General features: G+C 48.7%; 7 protein-coding genes across 7 annotated transcripts; 5 read left to right on the top strand and 2 right to left on the bottom strand.

The window, feature by feature from the left end:
• Window positions 1-659: 659 nt before the first annotated feature.
• Window positions 660-2,512, bottom strand: BKA67DRAFT_594475 (fumarate reductase/succinate dehydrogenase flavoprotein-like protein; the record flags this gene model as incomplete). The annotated part of the gene is made up of 2 exons (XM_046105056.1): window positions 660-793; window positions 916-2,512. The coding sequence occupies 2 exons, from the start codon at window positions 2,510-2,512 to the stop codon at window positions 660-662; spliced, it is 1,731 nt and encodes a 576-aa protein (XP_045953883.1).
• A 1,838-nt stretch (window positions 2,513-4,350) lies between these two features.
• BKA67DRAFT_539244 (fungal-specific transcription factor domain-containing protein) lies at window positions 4,351-6,903 on the top strand (the record flags this gene model as incomplete). The annotated part of the gene is made up of 4 exons (XM_046100599.1): window positions 4,351-5,551; window positions 5,743-6,136; window positions 6,294-6,347; window positions 6,408-6,903. The coding sequence occupies 4 exons, from the start codon at window positions 4,351-4,353 to the stop codon at window positions 6,901-6,903; spliced, it is 2,145 nt and encodes a 714-aa protein (XP_045953882.1).
• Window positions 6,904-7,027: 124 nt separating this feature from the next.
• Window positions 7,028-8,211, bottom strand: BKA67DRAFT_385157 (uncharacterized protein). The gene is made up of 4 exons (XM_046096577.1): window positions 8,011-8,211; window positions 7,947-7,960; window positions 7,837-7,899; window positions 7,028-7,786 (listed from the first exon to the last, which is right to left on the bottom strand). Exons 1-4 carry the CDS (start codon window positions 8,065-8,067, stop codon window positions 7,153-7,155), a joined length of 768 nt encoding a protein of 255 aa, XP_045953881.1. The 5' UTR covers window positions 8,068-8,211; the 3' UTR covers window positions 7,028-7,152.
• A 244-nt stretch (window positions 8,212-8,455) lies between these two features.
• On the top strand, window positions 8,456-9,358 carry BKA67DRAFT_662169 (Alpha/Beta hydrolase protein; the record flags this gene model as incomplete). The annotated part of the gene is made up of 1 exon (XM_046107950.1): window positions 8,456-9,358. The coding sequence occupies one exon, from the start codon at window positions 8,456-8,458 to the stop codon at window positions 9,356-9,358; it is 903 nt and encodes a 300-aa protein (XP_045953880.1).
• A 779-nt stretch (window positions 9,359-10,137) lies between these two features.
• Window positions 10,138-11,732, top strand: BKA67DRAFT_577247 (uncharacterized protein). The gene has a single exon (XM_046103620.1). The coding sequence runs from the start codon at window positions 10,234-10,236 to the stop codon at window positions 11,326-11,328; it is 1,095 nt and encodes a 364-aa protein (XP_045953879.1). The 5' UTR covers window positions 10,138-10,233; the 3' UTR covers window positions 11,329-11,732.
• Window positions 11,733-13,753: 2,021 nt separating this feature from the next.
• On the top strand, window positions 13,754-14,793 carry BKA67DRAFT_539241 (putative pectinesterase precursor; the record flags this gene model as incomplete). Its single annotated transcript, XM_046100598.1, has 2 exons — window positions 13,754-14,372; window positions 14,426-14,793. The coding sequence occupies 2 exons, from the start codon at window positions 13,754-13,756 to the stop codon at window positions 14,791-14,793; spliced, it is 987 nt and encodes a 328-aa protein (XP_045953878.1).
• A 647-nt stretch (window positions 14,794-15,440) lies between these two features.
• On the top strand, window positions 15,441-18,656 carry BKA67DRAFT_682493 (uncharacterized protein). The gene is made up of 4 exons (XM_046108952.1): window positions 15,441-17,881; window positions 18,065-18,162; window positions 18,297-18,314; window positions 18,377-18,656. The coding sequence occupies exons 1-4, from the start codon at window positions 15,464-15,466 to the stop codon at window positions 18,579-18,581; spliced, it is 2,739 nt and encodes a 912-aa protein (XP_045953877.1). The 5' UTR covers window positions 15,441-15,463; the 3' UTR covers window positions 18,582-18,656.
• Window positions 18,657-20,306: the final 1,650 nt, after the last annotated feature.

Genomic DNA, 20,306 nt, shown 5'->3' with positions numbered 1-20,306 from the left:
GGAGCTTAAAAACTGGGGGGACGTCTGCAGCAGCTCTGAAATTCCCGAGCCTGTGCAAGGTTAGACTAAGGTTACTCTAGTCTAGCATGACATTTGAATACATGACCTGGGGACCAGCTGACAAGATCAGTGACCAAATTTGCTTGGTTCTTTAGTTTTGCGAAAGAACGAAAGGAAGGAAGAAAGAAAGAAAGAACCACAAGAATTATATGCACTGTATGAATTATGAACCTACGAATTCGTTCCGTGGTGCTCGAAGATCCTCAATCCGGGTATGGAGGGTGGTAATGGCAGCACCATTAAGATCACAGCCACGCTGACGAGTCGACTAGAAGCAGCCCTTGGCAGAAATGGTCGCACAGAAATACAATCGCAATACACCCCTTCCACAAGTCGGCGAATGTACAACCAACAATCGACTGTATTAAGCAGGTCAAACAAGGCTAACAGTGTATCCCAGCCGTGTACAGGCTGTATGCACAGTTGACAGGCCACAAGACGTTTGGGACCGATTCAATCATGAATTAGGTCCGGTATTTCTTTACCAAGCACTCACAATAGTCACAAAGTAACGATGATCTCTACTGACTATTGACTGACGACGGATTTGACCATTTAATTTCCGAGCATACATGGAGTGGGTAGTAGTCTCGAGACCTTCAAAGCTTGCTCGTCTCACGACTCTTGACAACTTCCCCCAAAACTTCATCAGCTATGGCACGGCCCGCTGCCCTCCCAGAGAATATACACCCACCCAAGAAAGTGCCCTCAAGCGAGTTGTATCCATGGACACCTGTGTGAACACCATAGGCCATTAGCACTCTATTGAACAAGGACGAAATTGATTTGTGGCCGCCTCTCGGTTGACTGATCGAACAACTGAGAAGGTGATGAGAGTGCCTGGAAGTTACTTACCACCGCCACCGAAGCCAGCAGCTTCTCCTGCTGCATATAGTCCTGGAAATCTTTCTCCGGTCGATCGCATCACGTTGCTGCTTAAGTTTGTTTCTAGACCACCGAGAGTCTTGCGAGTCAGGATGTTCATGCGTACGGCGATGAGTGGTCCATGCTTTGGGTCAAGGATGCGATGGGGAGGGGCGACGCGACCACGCCGGTCTGGCCAATAGTTTCGTGCATTATGAATTAGCATTGCCTGTGCATCTTTCGAGTAGGCGTTGTCCATTTGCCCATCTCTTGTCTCAACCACCTCTTTAATCTGTTCAAAGTCGAGGACTGGCCCTCCTGACGCCTTGACCAGTTCATTCATACCCTCCACCAGATCTCTCAAGTTGTCTCGGACTACAAAATCTTCGCCGTGTTTCTGGAAATTCTGAACAGGGGTTGTGCCCTTGCTACTAAACATGCGCCCAGTTATGAACTGCCAGATGCTCTTGTTTGTGAGATCCGGATTCTGCTCTGAACCCGATAATGCGAATTCACGTGCGATGATTGTCTGGTCGAGAATGAACCACGTGTGATCATATCCAGTCTTACCAATGTACTCGAGAGTTGCTAATGTATCAGATCCCGGAAACAGAAAGGGGGGTAGCCTTTTGCCGGTTGCGTCAAGCCAAAGGGACGAAGGCGCTGGGAGTACACGAATACCGTGAAGAGGCCAAATCGGGTTCCAATTTGTGAGACCTTCGGTGTAATGCCACATTCTATCACGATTGATGACATTACCTCCAGCCTTCTCGGTTATTCCGATCATTCGACCGTCCACATGGGCTGGTACACCGATGACGAATTTCTTTGGTGGGTTGCCCAAGCGTTCCACCGGCCATGCTGCTTTCACAGCTTCGATATTACCACCGATTCCACCGGAAGAAACCAACACTGCTGATCCTTTGAATTCAAAATCGCCGACTTCGGTTCGGTTGGTTTTTGCACCTCTTTCGGAGTCATCGGACTCCAGGACCCGGCCCCTCACTCCAACAGCCCGGCCAGTATGGTCAATGACCAATTCATCAACGCGATGGCGGTATTGAACTTCCACGAGTCCTGTCTTTGCCGCCGCTAACACAGGCTCGCTAAAGACTCGCACGACTTCAGGTCCAGTGCCCCACGTAAGATGAAATCGAGGCACAGAATTACCATGCCCATCTGCACGTCCATCACCGCGCTCCGCCCAACCAACGTTCAGCAGGAATCCCATCCCTCGTGCCTTGACGTAGTCTTCCATCTCATCTGTCGCAAAGTTCACAAACGCTTCAGCCCATTTACGCGGCCAGTAATCCTCTTTCTCACGGTCGAAGCGGGCGGACGCGAACCAGTCGCGCATTGCCAGCTCCCGGGAATCCTTGATGCCCATTCGCCGTTGATGACTAGAGTTGACCATGAAGATGCCACCCAGCGACCAGAAGGCCTGGCCACCAAGGTTCTTCTCATTTTCCTGGTCGATAATGAGAACAGGCACATTGCGCTGCGTCAGTTCGAAAGCGGCGACTAGACCAGCTAGTCCGCCGCCTACAATAATCACGCGCTGCTGCGTTTCCGTACGTTCAGACGACATGTTTGAAGAATGATGGTCAAGGCATGGTGTAGGATCCTAACCCGGGGAGCCGAGGCGCTTTTAAACCCGCCAGTTGTCATCCGCGGTTACTTCGCTCACATGCCCTTGCTTAGACAACAAACTCAATTTACTTGGCAACCCGCAAAATGCATAGTCCTGCTTGATGCATAATATTTTAAATCTCTCAATGGCCCATCATTTATCCCGTTCGTTGTTGCGTTGCATTTCTAATCCACGTCCCGAATATGCATACTGTGCCATACATGGACACCTCGATCAACGAATGCTCCCTTCGTGCCGCCTTGTTTGTGTTCGCGTCCCAGCCGCTTTGAAGACCTGACCGCCTCAAGCTAGCTCTGTCGCCAAGGAGCCACCTGATTCCTTACTGGCAGCGCATAGAGCTCGTACTATTTCGATCGAACGCTGTACAAGAGAAATGCGAATACCTTTGAGTTTGTTACAAAAATCTCGGCATCCACTAGACTTCTGATGATATTTCCAGCCGTTGAATTCGCCGGCTTTCACCACTCTCAACAGCATGTTGTAAGACAATTGTGGTAATTCATTGACAAGGTTGATGGTCTCGTCACTCTGCGAAGGAGCAAACCTGAGTGAGTAACATTGGTTCATGGATATTTTTAAGATAGGCCATTGAACGGGGTCTGGCGATCATGGACGTACTTGACCAGGGGGTTTCCCATGACTGCGTCTTTCGAAACTTGTCTAGTGAAGCAGCAAGGTCCTCTTGGGTTTAAGTACACCATCGTGGCACATATGTTTCTATTGCTGATATGGCGTAAGACTTCAAGTCTTTCAAGTGGAAAAATTCCTCTAATTATCAAAAATCCTTTGAGGAGGGCTAAACACTTCTGTGCACCATTGCCCAGTGCAGCGAAAAGCTGTTCCTTGCCAAGTGGACCAGTGCATATGTATATGAGAAGACGCTGGATTCTCGTAGCGTTGAAGCCTTCGATACGGATCTTCCTTGTAGTTAATCCTGAGAGCATATACCATATACTCAGGTCTCATCTGCAGATCACGTGGTGTAATTACCTTGAGGCTACCAGAGAGCGCTTTGCGAAACCAGATGCTATCGTGTCACGAGAATAATGCGATACAAGTTCCAGGTCCTTTGGTCGCAAATGACTTAAACATCTAAGCGAATCACTGAGGCTAGAAGACTTTGATGTCTACATCAGAACTCATCAGTCACTCCATCAGCACTCGCTTACTCCTTACCAGCTGCTTCCGCGAACTGATTAATCTCCATGAGTACAAGTGTGTTGTGCGATGGACACTCCGGATCGTACTCGTACAGAATTGGTGCAATTTGAATCTTGAATATAGGAAGAAAAAAAGGTTATGTGTATAGTTTTACGTGAAGCTCTTTGAAGCTTGGTTTTGATATGTTATTGACGCTGTGCTATATGAATTCACTGACGCACCATAATGCGCCGCTGAACTGAACTAACAAAGTATCCTGCAGAGAGCTTTACTGCCCAAATATTGAAACGCCCCGTAAAATGCAAATTGCAAGGACTTATGTCTTAATTGATTAAGTATCTAGTCTATCGACTGAAGTATTTAATCATGAAATTTGTATACAAGGCTAATTCTCAGACGAATCCCGCGTTGTAGGCTAGATTGGGCCCGGCACTAAGTGGTGTAAATCAGCAGACGCGACAACCATGATTAGTCTTGCTGGGCCCCAAGTGCGAATGCAGATTTCTTCGTCACAAACCCACAAGACAATCTCAATCAGCAAGCAATATCACCAATCTTTTGTTGATATCTCATGATATCTGGACAATATTGCCTTTATCAAATAGTCTGTCACGATGCCTGTCGTGGATAGTGCTTCAATTCCACCAATTGAGATAGGAACATTCGATGCATTCCATCCACAAAACAGTGAATTTACCGGCAGCTCGAGTGGTGTGTTCTTCGTAAACACAGTATTTCGTGCGTTCGCAAAATTCAGTCAAGGTACAACGGGCAGTGCCCCGACCGCAAACTCTTTTAAACCGGCATCAGTCGATGGTTTCATCGGCACCGCAGAATCAAACCAGGAGCCAGTTGTTGAAAATGCGAGCTCGCAACTAGACGGCGCATCTACCACGCATCGTGGGGGAGAGCGTCCAACGTTGGGGCTCCAAACTTATGGGATCAGTGTGCGTGGACTTGGCAATCCTCCCGACCCGACTCTGGCCAAACAATTAGTTATGCTTTACTTTGAGCATTGGCACCCGTTTTTCCCTTTTCTCCATGGACCGACATTTTTTGATGATCTGAGTGCCTTCTACGACAACACGCTTCCTGATGTTCAGGATGCATCCTGCGAACGACGTAGGCGCATGAGGCTATGTCGAGCAGTCACCTATCAATGCATTTTTAATATCGCCGCAGCAGCTCATCCGCGAGGACTGCCTCCTACCGCTTGCATCCAATCGCCATTGGCTTTGCTAGAGGTGCTTGGGATTCTCTCCGTTGATCGTGATCTGGCATCACTTCAAGCTCTGATGGCGGCAGAGCTGTATCTCGTGACGATTATGTCCCTGAGGGCTGCATCCACAATTCACGGGACATTGACGCGACTCATCTACCATTCAGGCCTCCATCGTTGCCCGTTTCGCTACATTCAATTACCACGAGATGTGCGCGAGATGCGCAAACGAATTCTCTGGTGTGCTTATACACATGACCGATATTTGAGTCAATCTTTGGGCCACCCTCTAGGATTGCAGGACTCAGACATTGATGTTTGTATGCCTGGCACCGAGTTACACAAACCTGTTGACACTAGCCATTGCCGAATGTCTCCTCAGGCTTCTCCGGTCAATGACATCAACAGTCATCTACCGAGTGACCACCCCAGCGCAAGCGCTGGAGATGCCGAAAATGTAGGATCATCAACGGAATTGCCACAACAGCCTCGTGTCAACTCCAGCGCAAATGGAACATTGACTAATAATCAGGTTCTTCGCAATTATCAGGGCAGTGGAGGATCTGCTGTCAATGTACAAGAACAATTTGCCAAGTGTACGTATTGGGAAACAACCTGACTCCTCAACTCTCCTTTATCCTTCGAGAAAAATACCAGTCCATGGCCTTCTCAGCCTATAGGACTTCTGAGGTGTGAAATTACTGGTCTTGAAAGTCAGAACCATGAAGCATGTTCCTTGCTATGGATCACTGAAAACTTTACTAACCGGGATGCTTCCATCACGCAGATTCACAACTCGTCGCTGAAGCCCTTGAACTATTTCACAAATCATTACATGCTCGCTCGATCACTCGCGCTAGAATTACAGAGCTGACATTCAAAATAAATTCGTGGTGGAACGGCCTCCCTGGGGGCTTTCAAGTGGAAGAAGATCTGATTGGAGAGACACAAACATCTAAGCCGTCCTATGCCGCCTTCTTCGCCATCTCGTACCATCATTTACTCATTCTCATCAACCGTCCTTTTCTGTCTCTTCCGATACATACCATGGATTTTCGATCGAGTTTGCAATGTGCTATTACAGCAAGTCGCGACTTGATTTCCAAGCTGAAACATGTCGTCAACGATCCATTTTTAATGAACTACCCTGTCATACTCTCGGCAGTTTGGATGGCGGGACTGTAAGCGAATTCCAGGATCGTTTTCTGCCCTATTCAGTATATTCATGGAGCTCAATCTGTCTATTAAAGGCGGTTGGTTCCTCATGGCTCTTTAACGCTACCCCCGACGGCCCCCGTCCCGTCATGAAGAAGCAATTACTAACCTCAAATCCTGTAGGGTACTTGCTTTTGCGACATTGCTTGACATGTATCCCCTGTCAAAATCAACTGTGTAAGTCCACCCTGGATTTCTAAGCACAAAGTTTTGGTCGAAGAACACCATTATTGACAGGCCATTTTTTCGTAGTGAAATCACCAAGTGCTTGAAAACACTTCAGTTGATGGGTGTAAAATGGCCTAGCGCGAAACACTGCCACAATGCAATGAAAAGGCTTCTAAGTCGATTGAACGATCAACCAGTATCAGACATGGAACGGCAGGCGCTGATGCCAACCATTGAACAGTCGCGAACCATGGAGCCTGGAACATCGGCTGTGCAAGTGCAGGCCTCCGGAGAGCCACGCGGCACCAAAAGGCCAAGAGAGCAAAATGAGACGCAAGTAGAAATCTCCAGCAGGAGATCTGGAAACCACGCGAGCGAGTCTAGCGGAAACGCTTCCTTGTTGCCTGAATGGGCACCCATTGCTCAGTATAACGGACCAGACTTTGGCTTCGACGCATTACAGTTCGACATCCAACCAGGCGAGGACCAAATCCTTAATGCCCTCGATCTGAATCACACAGGACTATTTGATGATATGGGTTGGCAAGACTTCAGCAGCGGGTGAAGTTTAGTTTGAATTCCAACGCTATCAATTCTACATATCACCAACACTAGCTCCTACCAGAGTGTCGAAATCGATACAATGCAGGTTGCTAGGTGTGCAGATATTTCTGTGCCTCGCCATCGAAAACCATGCCATGTAGTCTAGCTTGGTACAGAGAAGTCTTCAGTACGAATAGATGGCCGAGTGACAGCCACCAAGGCACGGTATGCAGCTGAACGAATTTAGGCCACAATGACGATGCCCTAACATCTACCAAAGGAATTGCTGGCGGAACTGTTGCGGCACATCCCTGATTTGACAGGTATCTCTCCTAGGATCAGGTGTGTCAATATTTGTTGTGGGGGCTTCTGAGTCGCCGAGACAATTTCCTCTCATGTCTGATGGCGCCGCAGACATTCTCTCCAGCTGGATCTCATAAGATCCTCCGCTATCATGCGTCAACTCATCCTGACTGAAAGCGGTGTGCGTCAGTGTGAGGCGGTGTTGGCCAACCGGTATGTTTTCGACAGAAGTTGGCAGAAGCGAAGCTTCTTCGTGGTCACTTGGCTCATGATCAGCCCCAGCTGTCGTATCAATGGGCATGAAACTCGATGGGTTTGATGGCGCCCGGCAGGTTTGCGCCCACCGCCGAAGGTCATTGGCGCTACGCAGAGGAAACTCGTCCCATTGTTCCATTAAGATAGCCTTGTCCTCTGCTGAGCGGACTATAGGGTTCGTTTCAGACTTAGTGATAGTATTATTTTCAGACCTGGCCGACCAATTCCTCTTATGGAATGCAGCTGCTTTCAACGTATCATTGGTGACAGACAGTAACCGTAACAAGGCATGTTCAGTGGCCTCTAGCCTATGCTCTAGCGCTTCGGTATATCCCTTGGTTGGTCCTCTAATCTTGGAGGTCAGATCATTTTCTTACCGTGTTTTGAAAGTGCTCACCGTTTTTGGATCGCTGGCCATTCGCATGCCCGTTGCAGCCGCCGACACCTAGAGCAAGTTGGTCTTGATTCATTAATGAGGGCCGATATAGTAATAGTAATGGGACATACTTCTTCTCATCACACTATATAACGTCAAACATTTGGAGTATGTGTCATTATCTTGGGATATTACCTTTTGCTTCCTGTCGCGGCATCCCCTACATGCAGCACGACTCCTGGTCGGCGGCATCCTCGCCAATGTAGCGAGTCCGAACGAACCGTTGACCTTCGGACGCCTAGATGCTACCTGTGCGCAAGAAGCATCAGATCCTCAGAAGAAATGTGCCGATCCTATATTACGGTTGTATTGCCGCGTTCCCGAGCCTCCTGATGAGATGGTATATGCTGCAGTCATCGGCAGCTCTTGCATTTGCGCCCTAAACTTTACAATTGAACGTCATAGCGCTCACAGGTGCGCGTAATTGATTGACCGGCTGTCTCCATACCATGAGACACTAAGCACAGGGCGTGCGGCTGCGATGAGATTCAGTATATTATTGCTCAGACGAGCAGCACATGGAAAATATCGAGTCCAACACTTAATAGCTTTGCTCGTGCTTCTGTTCATGAATCCGAATATGTTTGAACATTTCGAAACATTCAGGGTCACTACTCAATCCCACCCGACTGTGGAGATCTTTGGCTTGAAGAGCGGGGAACAATCGTCTGACAAGCCAGCGCTATTACTACTACATGGCTACCCACAAACTCATCACATATGGCACCATGTTGCACCGCAATTGACAGAGAAGTTCGACGTCATCGTTCCAGACATCCGCGGCTATGGCGAATCCTCGAAGCCAGATGATGTTGGGCAATACGTGAAGAGCCTCATGGCGCAGGACTGTGTCTCGGTAATGGACCAGCTAGGATACAAGTCCAAGTTCTACATCTGCGCCCACGACCGAGGCGCCCGTGTCGCGCATAAGCTGCTGGTTGACTACCCAGACAGAGTGCACAAGGTGATCCTCCTGGACATTTGCCCCACGCTGGCCATGTACACGGCGACCGACTTTGATTTCGCCAAGGCGTATTTCCACTGGTTCTTCCTTATCCAGCCGGCTCCAATGCCGGAGACCATGATCCTGTCTAACCCGAGAAAGGTTGCCGAGATGTTCATGGGCGGCCGCCAAACGGATGGCCTCAAGATCTTCGAGGAGACAGCCTTCGAAGCCTATGTCAAGAACCTCTCGGACTACGCTGCGGTGCATGCTACGTGTAACGATTACCGTGCCGGCGCGACCCTAGATTTGGAGGAGGCGCGCAAAGACTTGGCGGAAGGAAAGCTGAACAAGGTGCCTTTGCGTGTACTTTGGGGAAAGTACGGAGTCATTGAGAAATGCTTCAAGGCAGTGGAGGAATGGAAGAAGGTGACGGCTGAAGGGGTTCATGTCGATGGATATGCAGTCGAGTCCGGCCACTACATCCCGGAGCACGTGCCTGACGACCTCTTGAAGTCCATCCTGGAATTCTTCGTTTGAGAGACATAAGTCGGATATTTCGTTAGCCTGAAGAAATCATATGTTTGCATGCGAAAGAGTTGAACCATTTGAAGCATATGAATACACCAAAGGGGCTAACAGTCACCACATATGCAGGAGCAGATGAAGCATATGCCAAGTCTATCTTTGCTAACGTGAATATCTTGCCTGTCGGCTAGGTGCAGCGAACATCCGCGTATTTCAAATAATCTAATAGCCAATATTTATTTGCAAGATTTGAGGTCAACGTGGTCTCGGAGATCCACAGGTATAGACATCAATACCACCATGCGAGCATTTCACAGCCAGCGCCAGATTGTGTACAATTTCTCGACTAGACTAGCTCAAAATTAAGCAAATAGGCAACTTGTATCCGGACAAGAGAGCCGAGCATTTGGGCCGGTAAGAAACCGGCAAGGAGCCAACATGGAATGGGAAGATTGACTGCGGATCAGTTTGAGTGCCGGCATCGTAGAAAGTAGGAGAGCCCAAAAGGCTGCAGGGGGCTAGGTTAGCCGGATCTTCCTATGTAGTTCTGGACTTTGCTTCTTGGCAATCATTGAAGCCCAGAAGCGTCGGTACTTAGTTTAACCGCTCGCATTCCTACGGGGGATGCCATGTCCGGCGGCTCGGCCAGCTACAGCCACTAGGCCAACTTGTCTAAGGTCAGAAACTGCCCATACATAGGAGGAGCGAGTGGCGGGAGTGATGATCGGCCATTATTTTAGCCGCTTCTAGCAATAGTCCAGCAAGATCGTCGAGCAGTAGTCGCGACTATCTAGTAACAACAATATACAATTGATCTACAGTATAAACATTTAGATAAATTTCAAAACACCACTTCGTTCAATCGTTCATCCCAATCGATCAGCAATATGACACCAAAAACTTTAAAAATCGCAGTCGTACCCGGCGATGGCATCGGTATCGAAGTTATGCCTTACGGCGTGCGCTGCTTACAAGCCGCAGCCAAAGTCTTCGATTTGTCGCTGGAATTTGAGCACTTTGATTTCGCCAGCTGCGACTACTATAAGAAACACGGCGACATGCTACCGTCTGACTGGAAGGAGACGCTCAGCAAGTTCGATGCCATCTACTTCGGCGCCGTCGGCATGCCAGATCAAGTTCCCGACCACATCTCACTGTGGGGCAGTCTGCTCAAGTTCCGGCGGGAGTTCGACCAATACATCAACCTCCGGCCCTGCCGGCTCATGCCGGGTGTGAAGTGTCCACTTGCTGGTAGGAAGCCTGGGGATATCGACTTTTGGGTTGTGAGAGAAAACACCGAAGGCGAGTACAGCAGCATCGGAGGCAGGATTTTCGAGGGTACGGAACGAGAGACAGTCATTCAAGAGACCGTGATGACGAGGACTGGTGTTGATCGCGTTTTGCGCTATGCCTTCGATCTTGCGCAAAGCCGGCCAAGGAAGAAGCTTACCAGCGCGACAAAGAGCAACGGCATCAGCATTACAATGCCCTACTGGGATGAGAGGGTGAAGGAAATGTCTGGCAGCTACCAAGATGTTGACGTGGAGAAGTACCACATCGATATTTTGACGGCACACTTCGTCCAGCGACCTCAGATTTTCGACGTCGTAGTCGGTAGCAATCTGTTTGGCGATATTCTGTCGGATTTGGGTCCGGCTTGTACTGGCACAATCGGCATCGCACCATCCGGCAACCTGAACCCAGAGGGCAAGTTCCCAAGTCTTTTCGAGCCTGTGCATGGAAGCGCACCCGATATCTTTGGCAAGGGTATTTCAAACCCTATCGGCATGATCTGGGCTGGCCAGATGATGCTCGAGCATTTCGGCTACAAAGACGCAGCTGCGGCTATGCTAAAGTCAATCGAGAATGTGCTTGCTAAGTCTGAAGAGAGCGTCTTGACTGCTGACATGGGTGGACACGGCAATACGAAAAGCTTGGGCGAAGCGATTGAGCAGGAGATATTGGCGTCAAATAATAATTAGTTAGCAACGTGACAGCTAGGAAGCATTCCAAAATCCCTTTTTGGCTTTCATATTATCTTCAAGCAATTCTCGGAACCGGCAAGTCTAAACCACTACGTACTTTGACGGCATTGCGCAAGTATCTGCTCTGTTCCGAGGCATGTCTAATACCTAGAGCAATATAGTGCCCAGCTACGATGTACACACGAGCGTTACTTACGTGGCCAGTCTGCCTATGTGTGCGCTTGGGTTCTCCCCTGGTCAGGAACCGCGAGTCTCGTACGATACGCCTGCACCTGGTGAAATTAGAGCTGCTGTAGTCTAGCTCCTTGATGCATCCAAGTATCGGGCCGGAGTGAAAGAAGGAAGGCCATCAACAGAAGAACCAGGGGAGGTCAGTGTTAGTAATCTCATACTTAATGAACATGTACTTGTCAGTGACAATGCTCAAATTGATCTCAACCATGGACTAAGGGGTTCGCCGGCTCTCGACCTGGCCCCACGTGAGATCCTTTTAACGTATCGTCACCAGCTTACTTATGAAGCAAAGAAAACAGGAAACACGACCACGAGCATCGCAGTCTGCGGGTAACTGATTTGGGGATTACCGGAACTCAAGATGGTGCCTTGCAATTCCTCGAGACTCCAGCCCCTCTGAACGATCCTTAGGTTGAGGACCGACCGGCAGAGCCCGTGATTGGGACCAGTTCCGGCCCCGGCGAAAGTACCCATCAGAATAATTAGTCCCCCGGTCGCTGGGTGCAATGTAACCAACCAGCCTAACCCACTTGACGTAAGGCTTCAGATACGATATCATAGCGATTGATGCGATGCTTTAGGGTAGCAACAGGATTAAGACTATTCTAAAGCTGCATACTTGAACTTATTTCCAAAGTTGAGTGCAGAAGAGCATTTGCGCACAACAAGAAAAAACTCCGTCCAAAACAACAGTATTTGCGACACTTACGAAAACTGCAGCAGTGGACCTGGGACAATATTATCCACTTTGAATCAGGCATGACCGTGTCGCGAGCACAATGGAGTCCTGACGGATATCTCGGCTGTGTGTAGGTGATCCAGACCGTCGATCGAAGCGGTTTACATGAATCTCTAAGTGGAACCTGTAAATGTCAAATGAACTCCTTGGAGTGACAGATGGTTGGTGCTTCAAGGGTTGCAGGATTTAGTCTCATGGTCAAGCTTTTTCTTGGGCATCTTGGCCTGGAGTTTGCCAAGCAGAGCCAAGTCTCGGTAAGTAGCTTAATTTGATAACCTGAGCACTGTTTGGCAGGAGACCAGTCGTGAGATGGTTGGGGGACAGGGCGGGACATGTCATTTACGCAAGGAGGATCTCCCCGAATAGTGGCTTGGTGAAGAAAACACTGTCTCTTTTGGATGCCTTCGGGATGGCACTTTAATGATTTCAAAATCGGCGGGGCGGCATTCAGAGACCAAGTGTTGGAGGCAGTATTTTCATGCGCCGAACGGACGTGCAATCTACGGATACGTACTCGCTAATCACTATACATAGCACAAACACGTACCACATATGAGTCTTGCCATAATTTCCATCCGATCAACTAGCTGTTGCTATGATAAAACATCAATTTGAGTTTAATTATTGGACTGCCAGATATCCGGGCCACTGAAAAGGAGAACATTTTGAGGCTCTCACGCATGGCAATGCGTCGTATGCACGGTCCAGATCTAACAGGCACTTTTACTTCGTGTGGGGCTATTATTTGGACTTTGATCGAAAGGGTCGCGATCTGGATCTCTTCGGAAAGCAAAAGCCAAGGCTTCCCACCAGTGACAAGTAGCTTTTGAGGTCACGAAACACAAGCAGCTCGTCATAATTCTTTGTTGGGGGTTACGGATCCGTAGGGTCGTGCGAAACATGCCATGGGTAGTGCCAGATGGGTCAATTTATCCGCTGCGACTAGGACCCTTTGGGTATGGGTGAACCTGTTAGCAGCTCCCTACAATCTCATCCAATTTCTCCGCCAACAACGTCCAATCCAAATTTGTATTTTACGCCTTCATCCTCACTTGCAACAACGGCTTGCGTGGGCTTGCGTGGCGTGCAGGGAGCTAGGGAGCCTTGTGACTTCCCCGCAAAAGTCTACTTCTTGTCATTGCTGCACTATATTGTCCGGTGGCCAATTAAGACTAACGCTGCGTAGAAATGAGATAACCCTGGCAAGGGGAATCAATATACAAGGTGATCCATCAGTTGACATGCCCAAGTCCACCAATCACTATCTACCGAACGGAGCCGCAACGGTCCATGGCCCTCAGCTTGGCACACACTTGGCGCCAGGGTCTGAAGGTCCAAACTGCATAAAGGTCCCGATGTTTCCCAAGCCGCCAAGATATCTATACAAACAGCGATAGCGTCATTCCTTTCTTTCATTCCTATTCTACATTCATTCCAACAGCAGCCATCATGAAGTTTCTCATCGCCGGCCTCGGCTTCGTCGCCTCAGTTCTCGCTACCGCCCGAACTTCTGCCCCTTCGGGCTGTCTTTACGTCGCCAAGAGCGGTGGTTCTTACACTACTATTCAGAGTGCCGTTAATGCGCTTTCCACGACCTCTACCACTGCTCAATGTATCTTTATCGGTGCTGGCACCTATAGCGAGCAGGTCGTCGTAAGCTCACGCAAGGCCCAACTTACCATTTACGGTTACACCAGCGACACCTCCAGCTACAGTGGTAACAAGGTGACAATCACGTCCAGCTTGAGCCAGGCGGATGGTCTGACCGACGACGAGACCGGCACTCTGCGAGTCCAGGCCGCAAACTTCAAGCTTTACAACGTCAATGTTGTGAATGGATATGGCAAGGGCAGCCAGGCTATCGCCCTGAGTGCCTACGCTGCCAGCGGTTACTACGGTTGCCAGATCACCGGTTACCAAGACACTGTCTTGGCTCAGACCGGTAACCAGGTTTACGCCAACAGCTTGATCCAGGGTGCCACCGACTTCATCTTCGGCCAGAATGCCCCAGCTTGGTTTGAGAACGTCGATCTCCGTGTAGTTTCTGCCTCGCTCGGCTATGTTACAGGTAAGTGCTTACTTGGCAACCGAAGCTATGAATGGAACTGACAAGAAGTTTAGCAAGCGGCCGTGCTTCGTCCAGCAGCTCTTCCTACTACGTCTTCAACAACTGTGACATTGCTGCTGCCTCTGGTAACACCGTTTCTTCCGGTGCTTTCTACCTTGGCCGACCTTGGGGTGCCTACGCCCGTGTTGTCTTCCAGAAGACTTCCATGAGCAATGTCATCAACTCTGCCGGCTGGTCTGTGTGGAGCACCTCTGATACGCGTACTAGTGGTGTCACCTTTGCCGAGTACGGTAACACCGGTTCTGGCGCTTCCGGTACCCGTGCCTCTTTCGCCTCGAAACTTAGCTCCGCTGTCTCTATCTCGACCGTTCTCGGCAGCAGCTACGCTAGCGCCGGCTACTACGACGCATCCTACTTCTAAAGGCTGCACGCTGATGATGACCGCCGCACTTGGCTCATAATTAAGCGTCTCATGGACCTTGCCCATTCCTGTATATACTTTAAATATCTATCTGCATATAGTCGAATAGAACATAGCGTGCTGCATCTCAAGTTCCTCAGCAACGCACTTAAGAGCCAACGTCCCACAGTGGATCGAAGTTATGCGAACCATATATGACCGTCCTTTTTTTTCTTCTTCTTTTTCCTTTCTTTTTTGAGCACTTGAATGAATCGATTGTTGAATAATTATGGTGTGAGAAGTGTTTCTCTCCTTGTTCTTATTCAACCCACGACCGTAACTTTCCGCCGTCCCTTACTATTGGGGTACTTTTGTTTGACTCAATGATATAATCGATAGTTGCTACTAGTCAAGTCATTGCTTTCGTAAACCTTCTGAAGTTTGTGAGATCAATCATCTCGGCTAGAGTGGTGGCTGCCATGTCTCAAGCTGCGGCTGACCCGTGTGCGTTTCAGATCTTCGATGAAATGACAATCACATACCGCGCCAAACAGAATCACGTACTCACAGATACTTAAAATTCGATGATTAATAGCCCTTGTCATTGCAGGCCAACAAGCATAGACCGAAGCCATGTTTTTCTTCACGCTTCATCTAGCAACGCTGCAGAAACATCACCATCGTTCGTATAATGGTATCTGAGCCTGAGCAATTGTATCGCGACAATGGGAGATTTGGTTCCAATCAGCTGATACGGTCCGCTCGAAGTCCTTGGCACCATCTGGGGGGAGTTACAAACGACGCTCAAGCCATGGATATGAACCAGCGCCGGCAATCCAAACCACTAGTACTCGACCATCGAACTACCCCAGAGGTGTCCATGCTAAACCACAACACCCCAAATTCAATTGATGAAAGACGATGGGGAAGATACCTGGAAAGATTTCCCAAAGTGAAAACTGAGAATTCAAAAGTTGTTCCACCGCCGCCGATGATTGTCCTTCAGCGTTCAAATGACCCTGCGCCTACCTCGGTCATTCTTGCACCTGAGAAGATGGATATAAGTACCGTGTCATCACTAAGCCATTCTTCGGTGCCAAATGTCGATCGAGATCAGTATTCGACAATCTCACGTTGGCGAGAATCGCAATTGCTGCAGACTGGAGCCAACCCACAATCCGCCACGAAAATTACCAGAAAACTAGAAGGACTTATTCAAAGCTGGGTCACTACCATGGAAGCACAACAAAATCATGATGCGACGAAGGAACAACGTCGATTCGAGAGAATTCGCAATGTCAATGGTGAGGGAAAATCACAAAAACAGGTCGCCTTGAATGATCTGGACGGGATTACCCTAGAAAGAGAGATATCCTACCTTCTTGACCGGTTGGCATCTCTCAATACGCTGCTCGAAGGGAGCACATCCGACCCTGTTCTTGGTGCACGTTTCCGCGCATACGCAGTCTTATCCGACGAAGCTCATCAGAGCTGGGCAGAGACCAGCAAAACAGCCAATCATAAATCTGGAGGGCCATTGTATGAACCTTTGACCCTTAGGCAGCTGCTACTGGAGAGGCTCTACAACAGTGGCATGTCATGCCAGAAACCGTCGTTTGCCACGAAATTGGTCGGCCGGAACGGGTTAGATGAGCCTCTAACGAAAAGAGAAATTGAGAAATTCAAAGGACAAATGAATGGAGATTATGACTCCATAAAGTTCAGTTACGCAGCTGACATCTATATCTGCGCTGTCTGCGAACTGCCGAAATTTCGCTTTCGTGGTCAAGAAAACTGGGGTAAAGTGGTGGACGATTTCCATCATACTTTGGCTAGCTGCCCAGGCGAGAAGCAGATTGTTTGTCGTAAATGTTATGGAGAAGCTGTACTGCAGAATATCTATCATATGTGGTGGCAATCTATCGGTAATGACCTGGGAGTATGGATGCAATGTCCTGTAGAAAACTGCAGACATCCACTTCCAAGCGAATTATTTCAGCAAAACACAACATCGCAAACGCTGAAATCGCTACTTGACAGAAATGATGTCAACCATCACATACTCACGTTCTCAAGAGTAATCAGGATCCGAGAAGAGTTGAGTAAGTTCCTACCAGAAATTGATGAGGTTGGGATGTGGATTTGCTCCAAGTTACAAAAGCGTCTGAAAGAGGTCGAGCACGCAAGGAAACTGGTTAGTGCACGATCGAGCCTGACCAAAGTTGAAGATTTGGATATCAAAGTACTGCCAGTACATCATGTCAAAAAAGATGTGATTGGAAAAGTCCCAATATTCACTGGTCTGCTTTGGAAGGTGCCAAAGGAATGTTGTATCTGTATGGAGGAATATCAAGAATATGATAATCTTAGGACAGGAGATTCCACATGGAAGACAATAGCCACCGAGTTCGCCGGCGAGTGGACGTGGCAAATCTTCCACTTCCCAACCAAAGAGATACTGTCCTGCGGCCACCCGTTCGATATTTGTCGCGCGTGTATCGCAGCGCACATTAAGGCTCAAATTACAAGAGAAGGCGGCTGTGTCAATGACATTCGATGCCCCTATTCTTCGTGCGAACGCGTATTGACGCACAACGAGCTGCAACATCTAGCGAGTCCCGCAGACTTTGCGAAATACGACCAACTTTGCACGATTGAGGCCTTGACTGATGACAAAAGCTTTGTCTGGTGTCTACGAAAAGGCTGTGGCTCTGGCGCATCATACGTGCCAATCACACCTAACAGCAAGCTCCAACTCATCCACTGTCACGAGTGCCAGTTTCGGATGTGTTTTGAGCACAAATGTCCTTGGCACGAGGGCATGACCTGCGCCGAGCTCGTTGATAGTGAAAGGTGTCAGGAATCCCAGAATTGGATCATGCGGAATACGAAGCCGTGCCCAGGCTGCAACATACGAATTCAAAAAGGCGAGGCCTGCTTTCATATGAGATGCCCAAGGCCGAACTGCAAGTATGAGTTTTGTTGGGAGTGTCTTGCTGATTGGAAGGAAATCTACGAGATACGCAGTGTCTATGGCCCGAGCTATAATAGACAGGCTCATCGTACAGGGTGCCCTTTTAGAGACGCCCATGCGCCCATGCCTTTTAATGTAAGAGGAACGAGTTTTAGCCTGGCACTCTAAAGTTAAAACATACCGCCGCCATGAGTATGCTGCTACACCCAAAATATTTATTATGCCCGATTCCGTGGCTGCGGAAAGTTCTTTTACCATCGCGTCTAGAAATCGCGACTATTCGTCAACAATACTGCAAGTGGCGCCTCGACTATCTAGCGCCTCACGGCAGTGTGCTATGCCGAGAAGCAGCACGTCAATCATCAAGTCACTGCTACGCCAGTCAGTGGGCTTTCACACGCGCTTTGGCAGATGTTGTGTGTCCACATTGCACAGAGGCATTTCTGCCTTCCTTGACGCATCTCACAGACTTATGTTTCTTTCTTCATTTCTCATGTGCTTCATCAACTATCCTCATTTAGCACGCACATATACAAATATACCCTCACAGACAACATCGCTCTAGCAGGTATTTTCTTTGTGGCCTCCCACCTTTCAGCAAACCAAGTATATCTATACATATATCACCAGGGTTCATCCACAGTATGGCGTGGAATACGTTTCTAACGAATTGTACCTTTCCTTCCAGTGGAGTGAACTATATCGCTGCTCCGCCACTGCGCTCTACTTTGGCGATAGTATGGCCGTGCGTCTTAACTTTGCTGGCATCCATCTATACAGTTCTCCACCTAAACATCATGGCAGACACGTCGGAGAAGTTCAAGGCCTCGTGTGAATGCAATCGCTCTCAAAAGCTCCGGAGCGGCGCTTGTCAAGATATCCGGTCGTTCAGTGTAAATTTATGTATGGCAGCTGTGACATTGTTTGCACCGGAGATGATAGTTAAGAACGCCATGAGGGAGAAAATGTTGGCAGTTCAAATTCTTGCATGATTAAACCAGAATTTCAGGTGCGTCAAGCGCCACACTCATTTTCTGTGCCTTTCACGAAATGCTGAGCTGAGTGATAGAACGATAGCATGGACCAAAATTCATGCTCAAACGACTGGGGGTACGCAGCATTCTCTTGAAACCTACATTGTCACTGTCGCAACAGAGAAAACAATGTAAATAATAGATAAGTTTATTACGTTTGTTCTGAACGTGGCCAACTTGGCAGATTACTGTAGACTCAACACATGCTCGTCAAGACACTCGCGGGTGAATATCACGCTCCAAGTATATGACATTCATAACGATGCGCCCATATGTACCATTCGTTTAGGTTTGTAGCATGCCACCAACCAAGTCACTTATATGTTTTATTAAGTGCTTGTACAGGAACGAAAGCAACCTCAAGTCGTGATCCCGTCAAACCCATATGGGCGAATTATTTTGCACAATGTGTAGTGAAAGTGATATAGCACAGGGCAATGCCATGGGTGTAGGCAAGGGTGAGGAAAAAGCAGAAACAGGATAAAATTTGCGGTATGATGCAGCAGTTCCAGAAGCTGCAAACGTAGTTGAAAAAAGTAGTATACTGGTGTGGTTGAGTACAAGCCACATAATACCAACTCACAATGGAGCATATTGCAATTCTACCAGAGTACCATTTACTCCTCGTTTCCAGGCGCTGTCGGTATACCGTCATTCCAGCATGCGCCAAGGCGCATTTCCAGCAACACGACATTCCCCATCAACGATCGCCAGCACCATCGATTAGGCTCGACAACAAGATATCATCGAGACCGAGACGCGACTACGAGCTTTCCCGATCCCGAGTGATGTACAGTACATACCGTAAATCAAGCCACCGGTCGGCGCCGGTTACGCTGTGTATGCGACAGCAGCTGCCGATTCATGGTAGCTAACGAAAGACGAACATGAGAACATTTGAAGTCCGCCCATGGCTTCAATGGAAGCAGGCAGTGTGATCGACCAGCCAGGGAAGATAGATGGCGCCATAGAAAAGCGGCCGGGGAAAGAGGGAACATCGTACGAGCGGCTATTTGCCCGGCAACATGGCCGTAAATACTTCCAGGTGATCTACTGCCCGGACAAAATACAAGATCGCAACGCGACCGGCAGCAACTAATGACCAATGACGTCGGACTCAACGATTGCTGATTGATCGATGCACCTAGTGCGTTCAAATGTAAGGAGCGACCAGTGCAAGCCGTTGCCGCCAGCCTAATGATTTGATCTACATTCAGGCAGCCAACCATCCCCATTCCCTTCAACATGCTACTCAAAATTGCGAGGGTCTAAGTGCCTGTTCGGCCGGAGCTTTTCCCTACTACATACGAGTATATTAAACCTAGGGGACGAGATGAAGACTAGAGTTCTAAGGAGTGGTTTGGTTTCAAATGGGGTCACAAGACTACGAGCTCTTATTGATGGTTGGCCGAGGGATGCCGAGAGCCACCTCCCTGGGCAATATCCCGTGACAATAACTACACCTAGGTGGTCTCCATTGCGCACCATATTTCCGTATATGCTGGTTCTTAGACAATTAGAACACA

This window comes from Truncatella angustata (assembly GCF_020726525.1).
Source record: "Truncatella angustata strain MPI-SDFR-AT-0073 chromosome Unknown BKA67scaffold_8, whole genome shotgun sequence".
Lineage (NCBI taxonomy): Eukaryota > Fungi > Ascomycota > Sordariomycetes > Amphisphaeriales > Sporocadaceae > Truncatella > Truncatella angustata.
Note: the sequence above shows the minus strand (reverse complement) of the source record. Positions and strands in the feature narration are given on the sequence as shown.

Coding starts and splice junctions, on each gene's coding strand:
- BKA67DRAFT_577247 (XM_046103620.1), top strand. CDS start 10,234: ATGACACCAAAAACTTTAAAAATCGCAGTCGTACCCGGCGATGGCATC.
- BKA67DRAFT_385157 (XM_046096577.1), bottom strand. CDS start 8,067: ATGCCGCCGACCAGGAGTCGTGCTGCATGTAGGGGATGCCGCGACAGG. Junction 7,787..7,836: donor TGGCCAGCGATCCAAAAACG/GTGAGCACTTTC, acceptor CTCCAAGATTAG/AGGACCAACCAAGGGATATA.
- BKA67DRAFT_682493 (XM_046108952.1), top strand. CDS start 15,464: ATGGTATCTGAGCCTGAGCAATTGTATCGCGACAATGGGAGATTTGGT. Junction 17,882..18,064: donor ATGCGCCCATGCCTTTTAAT/GTAAGAGGAACG, acceptor TCGACTATCTAG/CGCCTCACGGCAGTGTGCTA.